This window comes from Hyperoodon ampullatus, assembly GCF_949752795.1.
Source record: "Hyperoodon ampullatus genome assembly, chromosome: 9".
NCBI classification, from domain to species: Eukaryota; Metazoa; Chordata; class Mammalia; order Artiodactyla; family Ziphiidae; genus Hyperoodon; species Hyperoodon ampullatus.
The window spans coordinates 88,874,432-88,893,071 of NC_136922.1; the positions used below are offsets into that span (position 1 = coordinate 88,874,432).

At 39.3% G+C, this 18,640-nt stretch overlaps 1 protein-coding gene across 3 annotated transcripts in view; it reads right to left on the reverse strand.

Annotated features, from left to right (window-relative positions):
* The window catches only part of CHCHD3 (coiled-coil-helix-coiled-coil-helix domain containing 3), a 291,260-nt gene that overhangs the window by 57,203 nt on the left and 215,417 nt on the right, over nt 1–18,640 (reverse strand). For all 3 annotated transcript variants that reach the window (XM_079711283.1, XM_079711285.1, XM_079711284.1), the window contains one exon: nt 3,071–3,141. In XM_079711283.1, the coding sequence (XP_079567409.1) occupies nt 3,071–3,141 (71 nt within the window). The remainder of the gene's footprint in view (nt 1–3,070; nt 3,142–18,640) is intronic.

An 18,640-nucleotide genomic window follows, 5' to 3' on the forward strand; every position in this document is an offset into this window, starting at 1 on the left:
CCAAAACACTATCACTTCCTTGGTGTGACACTAATGAACTCAATGCAAATCAAACTACGATATTCTAGGAAGCTCAGGCTAGCAGGTAGTAGCTGAAAAAAATGACAGAAAGGCGAAAGTCACTTTCTGAAAAAACTAGCTTTGAAATTCCTGGGTTTTTGTTTGCACTGGAGTTAGCCAAACTGCAAGGTCTGAGGGCAGAGTCCCCAAGACTGTCCTCACTTCTAGTATCATCTGCAAGTTCAAGGGGTTCCCAAACCACCCTAAGCTTTGATAATTCGATAAAAGGACTCACAGAACTCACTAAAGCTATTAAACTAAGAGTGATGGCTTATTATGGGAAATGATACAGAGAATCAGCCAAAGGAAAAGAAACCAAAGTCTGAGAGGTTTCCAAATGCAATGTCCCCACTGTCCTCAGGATGCATTTCCCTCCTCGTATCACTGTGTAACAAATGCAGAGTAGTATCAACTAGAGACGCTCACCCAGACTTTAGTGTCCTGAGTTTCACTGAAGCCTCATCACACATCCTTGCCTGACTGACTGCCCCTGGGGCTGAATTCAGCCTTTGGCACCGGGCTGATACCACATGTCATAAGGGGCCCATCATGAGTAATAAGACATTTCTTTCACTTGAGAAATTCCAAAGGTTTAGAGGTTTGTCCCAGGAGCTAGGTACAAGGGCCAGAGCTCACTTTGGGAAAGGTCAAACTGTTTACTACACCAGACTGGAGAAGGATCTAATAAAGAATAATACCTTCTAAAAATAAAAGAGAATGATGCTGCTGAGGCTCTGCTTAAAACAAACTACAGGTCCATGCTGTCTTGGGGAAGGTAAGTCATCATGACTTTTACTTTTGTGCTACATGCAGCCTCCCAATCTGCAGTAGGCTAGCCCAGGCTGAATGACATGGCAGCTGGGCATGGCTTCAGAAGAGATATTCTTTTCATATAAAATCAGACTTCTCTCTCTATGAAATTCAGTTTCCACCAATTTTCCAATAAACTAAGCTCATATTTCTGTTTCTCCTTTATCCCTTCTATCCAAGTGTTATGGGCTGAACTGTGTCTCCCCCAAAATTCATATGTTGAAGTCCTAATGCCTGGTACTTCAGAAAGCAAATTTGGACAGAGGATTTTTAAAGAGGTAAGTAAGTTAAAATGAAGTCATCAGGATGGGCCCTAATCCAATGTGATTTATAAGAGAAGGAGATTAGGACGCAGATGCAGAGAGGAAGACCATGCAAAGACAGCCATCTGCAAGCAAAGGAGAAAGGCCCCCGGAGAAACCAAGCCTGCTGACACCTTGATCCTGAACTTCCAGCCTCCAGAATTGTGAGAAAACAAACTTCTGTTGTTTAAGCCAGTCAGTCTGTGGCAGCCCTAGCAAACTAGTACACCAATTAATCACTAATTCATGTCTAATCTCTCAGTGACTTTTGTATCCATCTCCTCCTTTTCTCTTTCACTTATACAGATATCTCATCTGGTATCTCTGGCTTTTTTTTTCCCCCCGCACGCCTCCAATCAAACCTCACATCAACTATCAGACTAATTCCTAAAGGATAACAGAAATTGGGGTACTCACCTGGTCAAACACCTTCCAATGCCTTCTGGCTAAATGAAGACCAACTTCTTAGCCCAGCAGCTAATGAATGACCCTACCAACCTTTCCAGCTGTATCCTGCACTAGTCTCTGTGAGTCAAACCACTGCTCTTAACTAGTTTGTCTGTCACCCAACTACTGAAGATGTTTTCGCTTTGATTACCTTTCCTTCCTGACTATTCAATACTCTTCTTCAAGCCTCAACTAAAAGACCATCTTCTTTATAATGACTTCATAGATGATTCTAGTCAGAATTGATCTCCTTTAACTTAAATTTTAGTTATTTGTATAGCTATCATCTTACAAGGAAGAAAGACCCAGGGTGCCAAGTCAAAGGTTCTCACAGTACAGAGACCAAAGGTTTAAAAAACACTGATTTAACATTAACGAGAAGGATAAAAACCTAACTTTGAGAATACATATGTAGAGTGCCTTTTAAAACCAAGTCTATCCAATACCATATCTAAATTCTAAAGATAGCACATTAACCTTTAAGAGTGAGATTTATGGCTCATTTTTAGAAGGCCTTTCCCAACTGCCCCTAAAGAGATAATTCACTAAGGAAGACTAGAGGTTTCGGTCTATTTAAAGATACCTCAAACCATCTTTTTAAAAAATCTTTTTTTTTAATCAACATTAAAATAACACCAGTATCCATTACCACACAAACTGCACTATAGCAGAAAGTAACAACATTCTACCTTAGGGTTTAATCATTTTATCAAATGTTTTATAAACATGCCAAGGAAGGAGGTCAGAGCCCCATGCACTCTTTCAACTAAACCTGTCACAGCACCTTTCTGTGCTTCACTAATTTGCACAAGTGCGACTAGCAGGGGTTACACAACAGAACTATTTATACACTCAGGAAAATTCTGAATGATGTTTTCTTACCTAATGTGAGCACTGGAAGCAAAGAGAAAGTACAGGGCTATGGGTCGCAGACACTTTGATCCATCCATTACAGAACATTCATTTAAACATTCCAAGGATTAACACAGGTAGCAATTTAACATCACCCTCATAATCAAGGGCAAGGTAAAGTCTGTGATTTAAATGCTTTCAAGGTACATGTGAAGAAATGAAAACAGCTTAAATGGGAGAAAGGCAGATACCCAAATTTGGACATGCCCATCATTTTATGATACACAAGTGAATGATTTCTGTGTTTCTATTAATAGAGATAGCAATTTAACATCACCTTCATAATCAGCGGTATCCTATCTTATATAATATTCCAAATGAAAATTCTATCACCATTGCTTTCAATTTCCCCGAGTTCATAAAATTGAGTTGCAACACACTGTCATCAAATGCCCATTCCTTGCATTTGAATTCCGCTAAAGCAACATGGATCCAAACACATTTCCAAGTATTCCAGAGGGCTAACGTATCAAAGAGCTAAAGGTGTATTTTCATCTTGTCAAGAAGGGTAAATAATGATAATACTATTAAAAACTTACTTGAACTTTGCTTCCACCTCCTCGGCAGCTTTCTGGTATTGCTCAGTGGTGACTCTGTAGAACTCTGAGCTCTGTGGATAAAGATCGATAGCAGAGTTTTCACTATCCAAGAGGACAAAATGTGTGTAAGACCTACGATTTCAAAAAAATACATAAAATGTTGTGTCGGCCACTCAAGCAGTAGAGGAAAGATTTCTTGCATGGTAGCATGAATACTTACAAAAATACATGCAAAGCTACCCATTTAATAACAGTATAGTTGTCAGTATGCAGGCTGTAATTAAAGAGTAAATGTTCACAGTTGTAATTCATCATTATTTGATCCTTCTGAGAAAACTCCTAACACATTTTTGAAAGATTATTTTGATCTCCCTTATTTGGAATCCACCACTGCAAGATCAAAAGACATTTGTATTGAATATGATATTCACACACCATACTTACCTATTATTCCAGTGTTCCACCTAGGATGTTAAAGGATCACTTCTTTTTACACAGTACATTTATCCTCAAGATGGATTCTTTATGGAGTAGGCTTTGTTCTATCATCTCCATATGACCACAAGAGCATCAACATTTATAACAAATTAATCAGTAAGAACAGGGGTGCAGATTCAGGTAATTTTTATTAAAAAAAAGTTTCAATATGACATGAATGAACACATAAGCAACATAAATCAAGTTGTAAGAGCAAAGTAATGCCTTTCCTGGGGCAGCAAAATTAAAAATGATCCATTCTGGCTAGCTACTGTGAAACCTGTCTGACTGCAGAGGGTGGCCTAAATGACCCTATGGGCCTTCAGACTCCATGAAATACCCTGCAAAATGCATCACAGTGCAAAGGAACAAAATGCAATAGACCCCAAAATGCGGTCGACTGTGCCCCTTCATTCCCTAATCACTCAGGTTTCACATGCATGACTTGGGGTAGTTTATTTTTTAATAAATCATTGTTGGTTGGTAAGAAAATGAAAATGAAATCCTCTTCACACCAGTGACCCCTCTGCATTTAAAAATCTGGGTTGCCCAATGACAGTCACATCCAGGTTTGTTGGATGTAGATAAAATCAATAGGTATGTGATTAGACAGCAGACTCAGGATGGCTGGAGCAATGGACAGGTCACCATTTGAGATGATGAATGGCTCTCGATCAACCTAGAGTCCCCTATGATGCTAACATTTACTATAATCTTATTTGGGCTGCGATTTATCTTTCTTGCACCTGATCAATAAAGATGAACAGAACAGTTGTTAAGGATCGATTGTGATTTTTTATCATTTTCAAGCACGAAGGTGTATTTCTGACATGAAGACAATATTTATGTGTACTGCTTCTGCATTTTTTAAGACTGCAATGTGAGTGATCAACTGCACCAGTCCATGTGCCGAGGAGTTTTAATTCACTGGTAGGTCTCGAGCTATCAAAAAGCCGTTTGTCTCCTCCGATATTTTAACTTTAGATGGTGTCACTCCTTCCTATCAGTTCCACTTATGAGGTTTTTCTTTCCTTTAAAATACACACCAGTCACGACAGGCTCTTTTGCAATGTTTGGTTTCAGCTTTTCTTTGAACGCTTCTAACAAAGAGGGCAGCAAAAAGGCAGTTATAATGGACCACTAACAATGATGAGAAACTCCCCATATTACTATGATGAACTGTCAAACAGGCATTATGTTACTGAATCATCTATTAAAATGCCAGCAAAACAAAATATGTTTGCTCATTTTAAACACTGAAACTGTAACATCTGGACAGAGCCAGGACCAGACTGAAAGATCTGGTCTCTGGTTCTGTTCAGTGACCCTGAGCAAACAACCTCCCCCAGCTTCCGTTCCAGCGTTCCTAATCTGTAAAATATGGATGATATTAGCCTTGCTTATGTCTGCCAAAGCTGTTGTAGAAATCAAATAAGATAGGCAAGAGAGCTAAGAAACCTGCTCAGTGTTTTTGCAGGGTAAGGTTAACATCCAAATAAAAGAATTTTGGAGGAAAAGAACTAATTTGGGCAATTCCATTCTGGGTACAAATTCAAAATTGTCAATACAGAACGATACACAAAAGGAAGACTTCTGCCATAATATAGAGAGCTCCCTTCTGCTCTGTAATGCCAAATGTAGATTAAATTGCTAACTTTGTCAAACTTTCTCCTTCAATGTTAAACACACCAAAAAAACCCTGTACCTGTGATGCCTGCAAACCTAGAATATAATTTCTTAAAGTTTTAGGCTTATTTATGCTCCATATTTCTAGCTCAGTGACCAGTTTCTGACACTGCATAAATGTAACAAAGAAAAGTCCCCAAGAGGCAACACCATATAACTAAGAAAACAAACACAAATATGCCCAACATCTATATGTAGACAGTGTTTAATTCATTAAGTATTTACTTATTCATTCAACAAAATTTTAAATCCTTATTATCCCAATAAGTCCACCTTGGAGAACTAGATCCTCAAAAAGCTTTCCATCTGCTACAGGAGAAAAGAAAAATAATTATAATAAAAGGTCACAAATGTTAAGCTAAAAGTGGTACATAGTGTTAACGGAGTTCAGAAAAAGTAGAGATCTCTTTTGACCTGAGAAAATACTTTAAAAAATGAACAACTATGCGAAAAACAAAACAAAAACCCCAAACCCCAAAACAACACCCCCAATATGTCTGCCAGCAGGAGAAAGGATAAATATATATTGGGTATTCATAAAATGGATATCTATCTATACAGTGATGAAAAAGAATGAATCAGACATACATGTGGGGCAAAAAAAGCAAGTTGTAGATATGATACAGTACAATGCAATTTCTGTTACTTTGGATGAAAAAGGGCAAAAAAAATGAAACAGGATCAGTAAAGAGCAAATTCTATGGATTATCTCTAAGTGGTGGCAGTTATGTGTGGGTGGTAAAAGAGGATGAGAGGGGCAGAGTGCCATAGAGGAAGGGAACAGGGGGACTTCAGTGCACTGTCATGTTTTCAAAAGTGAGGTGTGGTACCCATCCAGTTGTTACACTGGTCATAAATACTTTGTAATACATACAAAAATTGTGTTACTCCCTCCCCCTCACTCCCCAAAGGTGCTAACAGCAACAACAAATGCTTCAGTAGAACTAGAACATAAAAGTCCGTGTGGGGAGTACACGCTGAAGAGGAGGTTAGCTGAGTGGAGATAGATTCTTAAATGCTAAGCTACTGCAGAGTGTTTACACATTACTGAACAAAAGTACCTTTTCCTCAACTTTGTCTTAGGTAATCACTTTAGACTTACAGAAAGGCAGAAATAGAAGAAGGTTCCCGTATATACTGCACTCAGCTTCCCTTCATGGCAACACCTTAGATGATCAGAGTACAATGATCAAAACTAATAAGCTAACAATGTCACAATACTAGAGACTAGCAGCAACTGAATTACAGACTTTATTTGTAGTTTTCCAAATTTCCTTCTTTTTCTAGTCCAGGATCTAGTCCCGGGCCCTGTGTGGCATTCAGTTGTCACGACTTCCTTGTCTCCTCTCATCTGTGACAGCGCCTCAGTGTCGCCTTCTCTTTTATGACCTCAACACTCCTGAAGAACACGGGTCAGATGTTTCGTAGAATGATGCGCAATTTGGGCCTGTTAGATGTTTTCTCATGATTAGACTGACACTATCATGCGTTGTAGGGAAGGATACCACACAAGTGACGTGCCCACCTCCACACACTGCATCCCAGGCTACATTACATGACATCAATAGATCGTTTGACTGGTGCTGTTGATCTTGACCACTTGATTAAAGTGGTGCCTAAGGGTTTCTCCACAGCAAAGTTACTGTTTTTCCTGTTGTAATCAATATCTTACAGGAGATTCTTTGAGATTATGCAAATAATACTGTTTCACCTTAAACTTTTGCCATCAGTTTTTCTGCATCCGTTGTTTGTAGCAAGGATTTCTGTGGTGTTCTAACGGTGCATTAATTTCTAAATGACATTACTGCATATTTAGACCTTACTGATATAATGACTATCTTCATTGACTCTCTTGCTCAATATGAAAACAGGAGCCTCAGAGAAAAAGCCTTCAAACACAAAAATCTTCAAAGAGTGGGTAGCTATTCTTAGAAAAGTATAAATTCCCTACAGCCTGATTAAGAAATACGGAACAGGAGGTAAACACGGAGCTACAGAGGGGCAGACCTGAGTCAGGCCAAGCGCGCGCGCCTCCCCTATTCACTGTCAGTAACTGAGAGGGCCTAGGTTTGCACTGTGGGAACCTCCCTCCTGCTACACAGGTCAATCTTTATCACCGTAAAGACGTAACTGTCCACTGTCGGGAGGAAGAGGCAGACAGGCTACTGCAAGGGTTGGGAAAAAGGGGGAAGGGGTGAGTGGTTTCAGATGCCCCTTTCAGGGGCTGCCTGAGCTCCAGATCCAGGTTTTCAGGAAGTTGCCCCAACTCCTGCCCTTCTATCCTGTGAGCCCTTGGTAAAAGGAATGGGGACCACCCACTTCAGAACCATCTGCAGAGCTTGTGAAACTGAAGACTCCTGGGCCACACCCTGAACCTCTGAGGATGGGGCCCAGAAGGTGCAAGCTTAGAAGCATCTCAATGACTCTGAACACACACTAAGTTTGGACACTACTGGGTTTCTAGAACAATGAAAGGATAATAAAAATTACTGTTTAGCATACCATTCAAAGTGAAAAATCAGTGTTTTTGAAGAATTATGGCAAAACTATTTTCCACAACTGAATATAGCTACAATTTTTACAAAGATGCTCCAAATTAGGGAGTCTGCTGGTACTGTCCACAAGTCACTGATGGACCCAAAACTGCCCAAGAGCTCTGACTCTTGCCTTCCACTGCTGCAATGTTCTTCCTCTGAACTGGTACTCACAGGCAGCAGAAGTACCGTAATTTTCAGAAGCGGTGCTTTCGTCATCTGTGTTGTCTTGAGATGGCCATAGGTTGTACATGCTGCTACTTTTGTTTACTAATTGTAAATTATTGTTACTTTAATGTCATCCTTGTAACTAAATTTGTGGTTATTTGGTTAACCAACCCTACAGTTTGTAGTAGTACATACTTACATTAATTGTATTTTTGTCTGATCATTTTCTGTAATAGTCAAAATTTTAAGACCTGTGTGGTCAGTGTTTCTAATAAGTAACATCCACACTGCTATTTTCAAAGAAGATGGAGATATATATACAGACACATACACACACACACACACACTCCAAACACTGTTGCATTGTAGACAAGTGGTATGAGAGAAACAACCTGGTGAGAAGACCTTAAATAAAGAGACTCAAAAAGAAGAGGTGCCCGTGATCTGACAGGGGGGCCGTTCAATGAATGATCACTGCTTTGGACACCGCCACATTAGTTCTATGCCAGTGAGGTCCTTTACAACCTAAAATTCAAAAATTCTTCATTCATATTCATTCTGCATAGCTTCCTGCTCCATCAATGGCAGGAAAAATACTTGACGTGATTTGTCCAGCGGTAATATGAATTTGTGGCAGGTAAATGTGATTTAAATCAAATATTAAAAGTCTAATTCATTAGTTTCTTCCTTTGAAACATGAATTCTTATTTGATACAAGCATATAACATGTTTTCCACCAAGATTCTCTTTGAGAAGGTAGATCTTATAAATTCAAAGTAGAATGACAGTATCTTTCAGTTATTTTAGCACTATCAAAAATTTGATTAAAGGCTTATCTATTTTTTTGTCAAAGATAAGTGAAAGGAGTTGTAGGAGGTGAACTATCTGCAAAATAACATCATTCTAGATCTGGGAGATGTTTCTGTCACCTATATTAGAGGACAATGCATCACTGGAAACAACAGGCATTTTCATTTTCTATATCAAAATATTTTCCATCTAAGGCACCAGGAACCAGTTACTAAATACACAGGCAACAAACTGAGTTACTGTGACTGAATGCTCCACTGAACATAACTTTTAAAACGTTTCATTTAAAACACATGAATATGCTGTCCACGACACTCTGCACTTAGGTGAGTGATTCTTAGCAGAACAGAGAGGTGGTAAAGAGAATGCACTTTGGAGCCAGACTGACAAGTCACAGCTCCACCTTTGTAGAATGGAACACAAGAGCTGTCTACCATCTGTGAAAAGGGGAGAGTAACACTGAAGACCAACAAGACTCTTTGGGGGATTAAATATGATAATTTGTAGAAAGCTCTTCAAATACTCTGCAACAACCTAAATGGGCGAAGAATTTGAAAAAGAATAGATACAAGTATATGCATAACTGAATCACTTCACTGTACACCTGAAACTAACACATTATTGTCAATCAACTCTACTCCAAGAAAAAGAAAAAAAAAAAAGAAACAGTTGAGGCAGTGAGAGAATGAGCTTCTGTAAGCAGCCTTGACATTCCTCCTCAAAACCCTTTAAAAAAAAGAGCAAAATCTAGCAAAAAAATAAATATATAAATCCAAAAAAAACCCTCTACAAATAATAAATGCTGGAGAGAGTGTGAAGAAAAAGGAACCCTCCTACACCGTTGGTGGGAATGTAAATTTGTACAGCCACTATGGAGAAGAGTACGGAGGTTCCTTAAAAAACTAAAAATACAGTTACCAAATGATCTTGCATCCCATTCCTGGGCATATATCTGGAGAAAATGCTAACTCCAAAAGATACATTCACACCTATGTTCACAGCAGCACTATCTACAACAGCCAAGACATGGAATCAACCTAAATGTCCATCAACAGATGAATGCATAAAGAAGATGCGGTACACATCTACAATGGAATATTACTCAGCCATAAAAAGAAGTGAAATAATGCCATTTGCAGCAACATGGATGGACCTAGAGATTATCACATTAAGTAAAGTAAGTCAGAGAAAGACAAATATCACGATATCACTTATATATGGAATCTGAAAAAATGATACAACTGAACTTATTTCCAAAGCAGAAATAGACTCACAGACGCAGAAAACAAACTTATAGTTACCAAAGGGGACAGTGGGTGCGGGGGGGGAGAGATAAATTAGGAGTTTGGGATTAACATACACACACTACTATATATGAAAGAGGTAATCAACAAAACCTACTGTAGAGCACAGGGAACTCTACTCCATATTTTGTAATAACCTAATAGAAAAGAATCTGAAAAAGAACATAAATATATATATATATATACCGAATCACCTTGTGGTACAACTGAAACTAACACAACATTGTAATTTAACTATACTTCAATTAAAAAAAAAGTTTTTATTATGATGATCTAATATGCATTAAAACTTTACTCAGAGCAATTTAAAAAACACCACAATAAGGACCAACAAGACTCTTTGGGGGATTAAATACGATAACTCATATAAAGCTCTTTGGGGCTTCCCTGGTGGCGCAGTGGTTAAGAATCCACCTGCCAATGCAGGGGACACAGGTTCGAGCCCTGGTCCGGGAAGATCCCACATGCCACGGAGCAACTAAGCCTGTGCACCAAAACTACGGAGCCTGTGCTCTAGAGCCTGAGAGCCACAACTACTGAGCCACGTGCCACAACAACTGAAGCCCACACACCTAGAGCCCATGCTCTGCAACAAGAGAAGCCACCGCAATGAGAAGCCCGCACACCGCAAGGAAGAGTAGCCCCTGCTCACCACAACTAGAGAAAGCCGGCACGCAGCAACGAAGACCCAACGCAGCCAAAAATAAATAAATTAATTAAACTTTTTTTAAAAAGCTCTTTGAATATAGTACCTGGGACAACATATGGTGAGCATTATAGGAATGCTACCCATTATTAAAATTTATTTGAACATTATTTAAACAGTAAAAGTAAGTACACAGTGTTTGGTAAATTTTTTCAAAACCCATTTTAACAAAAATTTAAATCTTTTAAAAACAAAAATCTCGGGCTTCCCTGGTGGCGCAGTGGTTGAGAGTCCGCCTGCCAATGCAGGGGACACGGGTTCGTGCCCCGGTCCGGGAAGATCCCACATGCCGCAGAGCGGCTGGGCCCGTGAGCCATGGCCGCTGAGCCTGTGCGTCCAGAGCCTGTGCTCCGCAACGGGAGAGGCCACAACAGTGAGAGGCCCGCGTACCGCAAAAAACAAAAAACAAAACAAAAACAAATAAAAACAAAAATCTCTTCTTCCATTAAATCAAACATTACTGAATTTCTATTGCATTGCTCATCTGTTCTGTTTTTCTGTTCCTTAAGATAAATGGGAACTGTAAAGACAATAGCTGGGCAGTGTTGGGAATGTTACTGGCTATGTAAAAAAAAAAAAAAAAAGTCTCTGTGTGTGTGTGTGTGTATACATACACACATACAGTGACACTAACTAGCTCATATAAAAATCAAACCAATAACTTTTGACCTTATCCCAATGAAATCCAATTAACTAAATTAAATAGCAAAGCACTTTAATGTGAGGACTTCCCAGGGCCTTTTTACTATGCACTGTAAACCTCCAATATGAGAAATACTGTTCATGATGACTCCCAAACTGATTTCCTCATGGAACCTTTTTATCACAGATCATCTTGAGGGAACAAAATCCCCTTAAATGGTCCATGTGCAATGCTGATTTAAAGAAAAGTCCAAACACTATTTCAATCCTGCACTTCTTGATGTGCAACTTTTCCCATCTCAGAGCAACATTTTCTTATGGGTTATTTTTAAAACTAATGTTCACAAGATAAGGAAAGAGTAGAAACTGGCGATATTGGAAAATGATTCCAGAACTGATGATGACCGATGGCATCACTTTTTATTAAGTGCTAATAAAAAAGAAATTGCTATCTTGAATCTTAAAAATTTGAGATAAAGTCCTTTAAGAAAATTATTGCTCACCTCTCCCCTGCTTCCTCACAGCCCTGTGGCAGACTGCAAGAATGGTCACAATTCTTTTTTTTTTTAAATTTATTTATTTTATTTATTTATTTTTGTCTGTGTTGGGTCTTCGTTGCTGCACGCGGGCTTTCTCTATTTGTGGTGAATGGGGGCTACTCTTCGTTGTGGTGCGCGGGTTTCTCACTGTGGTGGCTTCACTTGTTGCGAAGTGCGGGCTATAGGTGTGCAGGCTCAGTAGTTGTGGCGCATGGGCTTAGTTGCTCCAAAGCATGTGGGATCTCCCCGGACCAGGGCTCAAACCCTTTCCCCTGCATTGGCAGGCGGATTCTTAACCATCGTGCCACCAGGGAAGTCCCTGGTCACAATTCTTTACTCTTTTCTATATTCATGTCCTTTGGTGACACTTTATAGCTTCCCTCATCATGAAAGGGTGAAGTCTGTTTCCCCACCCCTTCAATCCAGGCTGTGCTTGTGACCTGCTCTGGCCAACAGACTGTGACAGACGTGATGAAGTGCCAGTTCTAAACCCAGGAGTCTCTCTTGGAACCCTGCCCAGATGCCGCATCAATAAGCCCAAGCTAGCCTGCTGGAGAAGGAGAGACTACAAGTCTTCCCGGCTGAGGCCATCCTAGACCAGCCAAACCTCAGCCAACTCAGCAAGAGTGAGCCCAGCCAAGCCCAGAACTGCCCAGCTGATAGCAGCCCAAATTGGTGACACACCTGCAGAATCATGAGGTAAATAAATGGTGACTGTTTGTAGCCACTAAGTTGGGGGTGGTTTCCTATACAGTAAAACTGAACTGATTCGTGCCCTTTCTCTGTACTCTCACAGCACCACAGACTTGTATCAAAGCACTTGCCACACTGTACCAGCAATGCTTGTTCAACTGTTGTCTCTCCAGCTAGCCTGTAAGTTCCCCCAAAGCAGGTATCTTGTCCCATTTATCATTATACTTAGAGCACTCAGTTTACGTGACACACAAAACTTACTGAAATAATGTTAGAGAGACCTATTCATCGTAAACTGCATTCCAACTTTTGCTCTTATTTAAAACAGGACGGGATAGAGACAAGGTTAAAGTAAATTAAATAATATAACACGGAAAAGGTGCACTACTACATTTATTATCAGTTTCCTACCAAATAGCAAACACTTCAGTCTGCTTTGCTACATAAAAAGGAAATGGATATTGCTGAGCATTGTGTTCAATTGCAGTAACAGTACAGGAATAGTTTAAACTACAAACAGTAGCATAAGTGAGTAAGGGAGTTGTTTCTCTCGTGTAATAAGAAATACAGACATTAGAAACCAGGGCTGATACAGGTGCTAAGGACATCATGAAATAACTAGGCCCTTTTCTGTATTCCTTTCTCAGCCACCCTTAGCATTTGGCTTTTGTCCCCATGGTCTCAAGATAGCTGTCACACCTCCAGTTATCATGCCCATGTTCTGAATAAGGGAAGAGAAGGCCTCTCCAGAGATTTCCATTCACATCTCTTTAGCCAGAATTATATATCATGCACAAGCCTGGCTGCAAAAGAGTCTGGGAAATTGAGTTATTCTGTTTTCTCACTTCTAGAGTAAAGAAAGAGAAGGACAGCGTTTGCGATTGGTGTTTATTGAGCCAATTTATCATACCTGCCACAGAGGGCTGAAGAGACAACACAAAATCATGCACAAAACAGTGTGGTAGATTTCTACATGCAAGTATTCTAATATTTCTTTCCAATCTCCCTTAAAGTTCTAATTTGGGGGGTGGGGGGATTTACCCATCTGGTATTCTGATATACAAGAACAAAGTTTTTAGACAGTATAGGAAGGAAACAGGAATCAACAAGAACAGGCATCATTCCCAAATTTCTATGGGCTGGCTGTGGCCCAAGTTTTTGAAAGCGTGGTATACTGCCATTTTCCATTTTCCAAGTCTCCCTTTAAAAGTGTATTTTAAAATGCACACGCACAGACACACATTATTGCTAGATTCGAAAAGCATCTTTTCAAGCTCTAAATTAGATCAAAAGAAACATGCACACATTGTTCTTGCAATATTTTCTCAGGTTCAGAATCTTATTTCTGTTCTATTATAACTAATATGATCACAGCTGTTATCATATGAGAAAAGAACAAATCAAAATGGTCACAAGAAATATTTGTTAACTAGCTCTTATCAGTTCTTTTATAAAATGCTACACAACACAGCACACTGAGGTACAATTCTGGTGGCCTGACACTATTTCTCGGAGGAGACTGACACTCCTACGCACTGTCCATTCAGATGGTGGTGACTCTACTTATGTTAGAAGAGTGAATGGGAGAAGGAACAAGTCTGACCTTGGATATGAGCAGACTGACCAAAGGTGTGCATCTCCTCTCTCTAAGCTGATGTATAATTACCACCACCAACTGTCAGTCTCCATCCCTCCTATACCCAGCCAAACACAAGCATTACTCTATATGGCTAGTTATTTCAAACAAAGGTCTAATGTGTACAAACACCAATAAAAGCCTTCGTATTGAAAATGTCAATAAGAGCATTCCCACTGTTAAGTAGAGAGATTCAGAACTGACTTATTTACACTTTTTGTTATACCACTCGCCCAGGAACTATGTTATAATCCGTAATCAGCTGGGTGCAGGTAAGTATGCTTCCCCCAATATGAAAGCTAAGCATCTGAGGACACAATTTAATGCTGCAAATGCAGCGTGGATATAATTCCAGGTGAGAAGCCCTGAAACAGTCATTTACTGTACACCATCAGGAGGCCAAAAGGAGTTCATGCTTCCACAACCTTCCTGTCTTTTTACAGAATTACACAGAATCAGACGCTCACTTTTCTCTACCACAACAATTTTAAGAGCTACAGAATTTTTTTTTTTTTTTTTTTTTTTTTGCTGTACGCGGGCCTCTCACTGTTGTGGTCTCTCCCGTTGTGGAGCACAGGCTCTGGACGCACAGGCTCAGCGGCCATGGCTCACGGGCCCAGCCGCTCCACGGCATGTGGGATCCTCCCGGACCGGGGCACAAACCCACATCCCCTGCATCGGCAGGCGGACTCTCAACCACTACGCCACCAGGGAAGCCCCCAGAATTTTTTTTTTTTAAATCACTAATTATATGCTGTCTACAGGAGACCTACTTCAGACCTAGGGACACATGCAGACTGAAAGTGAGGGGATGGAAAAAGATATTCCATACAAATGGAAATCAAAAGAAAGCTGGAGTAGATATACACATATCACATAAAATAGACTTTAAAATAAAGAATGTTACAAGAGACAAGGAAGGACACTACATAATGATCAAGGGATCATTCCAAGAAGAAAATATAACAATTATAAATATATATGCCCCCAACATAGGAGCACCTCAATACATAAGGCAACTGCTAACAGATATAAAACAGGAAATCGACAGTAACACAATAGTAGTGGGGGACTTTAACACCTCACTTACACCAAAGGACAGATCATCCAAAATGAAAATAATCAAGGAAACAGAAGCTTTAAATGACACAATAGACCAGATAGATTTAATTGATATTTATAGGACATTCCACCCAAAAACAGCAGATTATACTTTCCTCTCAGGGGCGCACAACCATTCCCCAGGATAGATCACATCTTGGGTCACAAATCAAGCCTCAGTAAATTTAAGAAAATTGAAATCATATCAAGCATCTTTTCTGACAACAAAGCTACAAGATTAGAAATAAATCACAGGGGAAAAAACATAAAAAACACAAACACATGGAGGCTAAACAATACGTTACTAAATAACCAAGAGATCATTGAAGAAATCAAAGAGGAAATCAAAACATACCTAGAGACAAATGAAAAAGAAAACACGATGATCCAAAACCTATGGGATGCAGCAAAAGCAGTTCTAAGAGGGAAGTTTATAGCTATACAAGCCTACCTCAAGAAACAAGAAAAATCTCAAATAAACAATCTAACCTTACACTTAAAGGAACTAGAGAAAGAAGAACAAACAAAACCCAAAGTTAGCAGGAGGAAAGAAATCATAAAGACCAGAGCAGAAATAAATGAAATAGAAACAAAGAAAACAATAGCAAAGATCAATAAAACTAAAAGCTGGTTCTTTGAGAAGATAAACAAAATTGATAAACCTTTAGCCAGACTCATCAAGAAAAAAGAGGGAGAGGACTCAAATCAATAAAATTAGAAATGAAAAAGGAGAAGTTACAACAGACACTGAAGAAATACAAAGCATCCTAAGAGACTACTACAAGCGACTCTATGCCAATAAAATGGACAATCTGGAAGAAATGGACAAGTTCTTACAAAGGCAGAACCTTCCAAGACTGAACCAGGAAGAAATAGAAAATATGAACAGAACAATCACAAGTAATGAAATTGAAACTGTGATTAAAAATCTTCCAACAAATAAAAGTCCAGGACCAGATGGCTTCACAGGTGAATTCTATCAAACATTTAGAGAAGAGCTAACACCCATCCTTCTCAAACTCTTCCAAAAAATTGCAGAGGAAGGAACACTCCCAAACTCATTCTATGAGGCCACCATCACCCTGACACCGAAAACACACAAAGATACTACAAAAAAAGAAAATTACAGACCAATATCACTGATGAATATAGATGCAAAAATCCTCAACAAAATACTAGCAAACAGAATCCAACAGCACATTAAAAGGATCATACACCATGATCAAGTGGGATTTATCCCAGGGATGCAAGGGTTCTTCAATATACACAAATCAATCAATGTGATACACCATATTAACACATTGAAGAATAAAAACCATATGGTCATCTCAATAGATGCAGAAAGAGCTTTTGACAAAACTCAACACCCATTTATGATAAAAACGCTCCAGAAAGTGGGCATAGAGGGAACCTACCTCAACATAATAAAGGCCATATACAACAAACCCACAGCAAACATCATTCTCAATGGTGAAAAACTGAAAGCATTTCCTCTAAGATCAGGAACAAGACAAGGATGTCCACTCTCACCACTATTATTCAACATAGTTTTGGAAGTCCTAGCCACGGCAATCAGAGAAGAAAAATAAAAGGAATATAAATCAGAAAAGAAGAAGTAAAACTGTCACTGTTTGCTGATGACATGATACTATACATAGAGAATCCTACACATGCCACCAGAAAACTACTAGAGCTAATCAATGAATTTGGTAACGTTGCAGGATACAAAATTAATGCACAGAAATCTCTTGCATTCCTATACACTAATGATGAAAAATCTGAAAGAGACATTAAGGAAACACTCCCATTTACCATTGCAACAAAAAGAATAAAATACCTAGGAATAAACCTACCTAGGGAGCCAAAAGACCTGTACACAGAAAACTGTAAGACACTGATGAAAGAAATTAAAGATGATACCAACAGATGGAGAGATATACCATGTTCTTGGATTGGAAGGATCAACATTGTGAAAATGACTATACTCCCCAAAGCAATCTACAGATTCAATTCAATCCCTATCAAATTACCAATGGCATTTTTTACGGATCTAGAACAAAAAAATCTTAAAATTTGTATGGAGACACAAAAGTCCCCGAATAGCCAAAACAGTCTTGAGCGAAAAAAGCAGAGCTGGAGGAATCAGACTCCCTGACTTCAGACTATACTACAGAGCTACATTAATCAAGACAATATGGTATTGGCACAAAAACAAATATAGATCAATGGAACAGGATAGAAAGCCCAGAGATAAACCCATGCACCTATGGTCAACTAATCTATGACAAAGGAGGCAAGGATATACAATGGAGAAAAGACAGTCTCTTCAATAAGTGGTGCTGGGAAAACTGAACAGCTACATGTAAAAGAATGAAATTAGAACACTCTCTAACACCATACACAAAAATAAACTCAAAATGCATTAGAGACCTAAATGTAAGACCAGACACTATAAAACTCTTAGAGGAAAACATAGGAAGAACATTCTTTGACACAAATCACAGCAAGATCTTTTTTGATCCACCTCCTAGAGTAATGGAAATAAAAGCAAAAATAAACAACAGGACCTAATGAAACTTCAAAGCTTTTGCACAGCAAAGGAAACCATAAACAAGACAAAAAGACAACCCTCAGAGTGGGACAAAATATTTGCAAATGAATCAACAGACAAAGGATTAATCTCCAAAATATATAAACAGCTCACAAAGCTCAATATTAAATAAACAAACAACCCAATCCAAAAATGGGCAGAAGACCTAAATAGACATTTCTCCAAAGAAGACATACAGATGGCCAAGAAGCACATGAAAAGCTGCTCAACATCACTAATTATTAGAGAAATGCAAATCAAAACTACAATGAGGGCTTCCCTGGTGGCGCAGTGGTTGACAGTCCGCCTGCCGATGCAGGGGACACGGGTTTGTGCCCCGGTCCCGGAAGATCCCACATGCCACGGAGCGGCTGTGCCCATGAGCCATGGCCGCTGAGCCTGCACGTCTGGAGCCTGTGCTCCACAACAGGAGAGGCCACAACAGTGAGAGGCCCGCGTACCACAAAAAAAAAAAAAAAAAAACCTACAATGAGGTATCACCTCGCACCAGTTAGAATGGGCACCATCAGAAAATCTACAAACAACAAATGCTGGAGAGGGTGTGGAGAAAAGGAAACCCTCTTGCACTGTTGGTGGGAATGTAAATCGTTAGAGCCACTATGGAGAACAGTATGGAGGTTCCTTAAAAACCTAAAAATAGAATTACCATATGATCCAGCAATC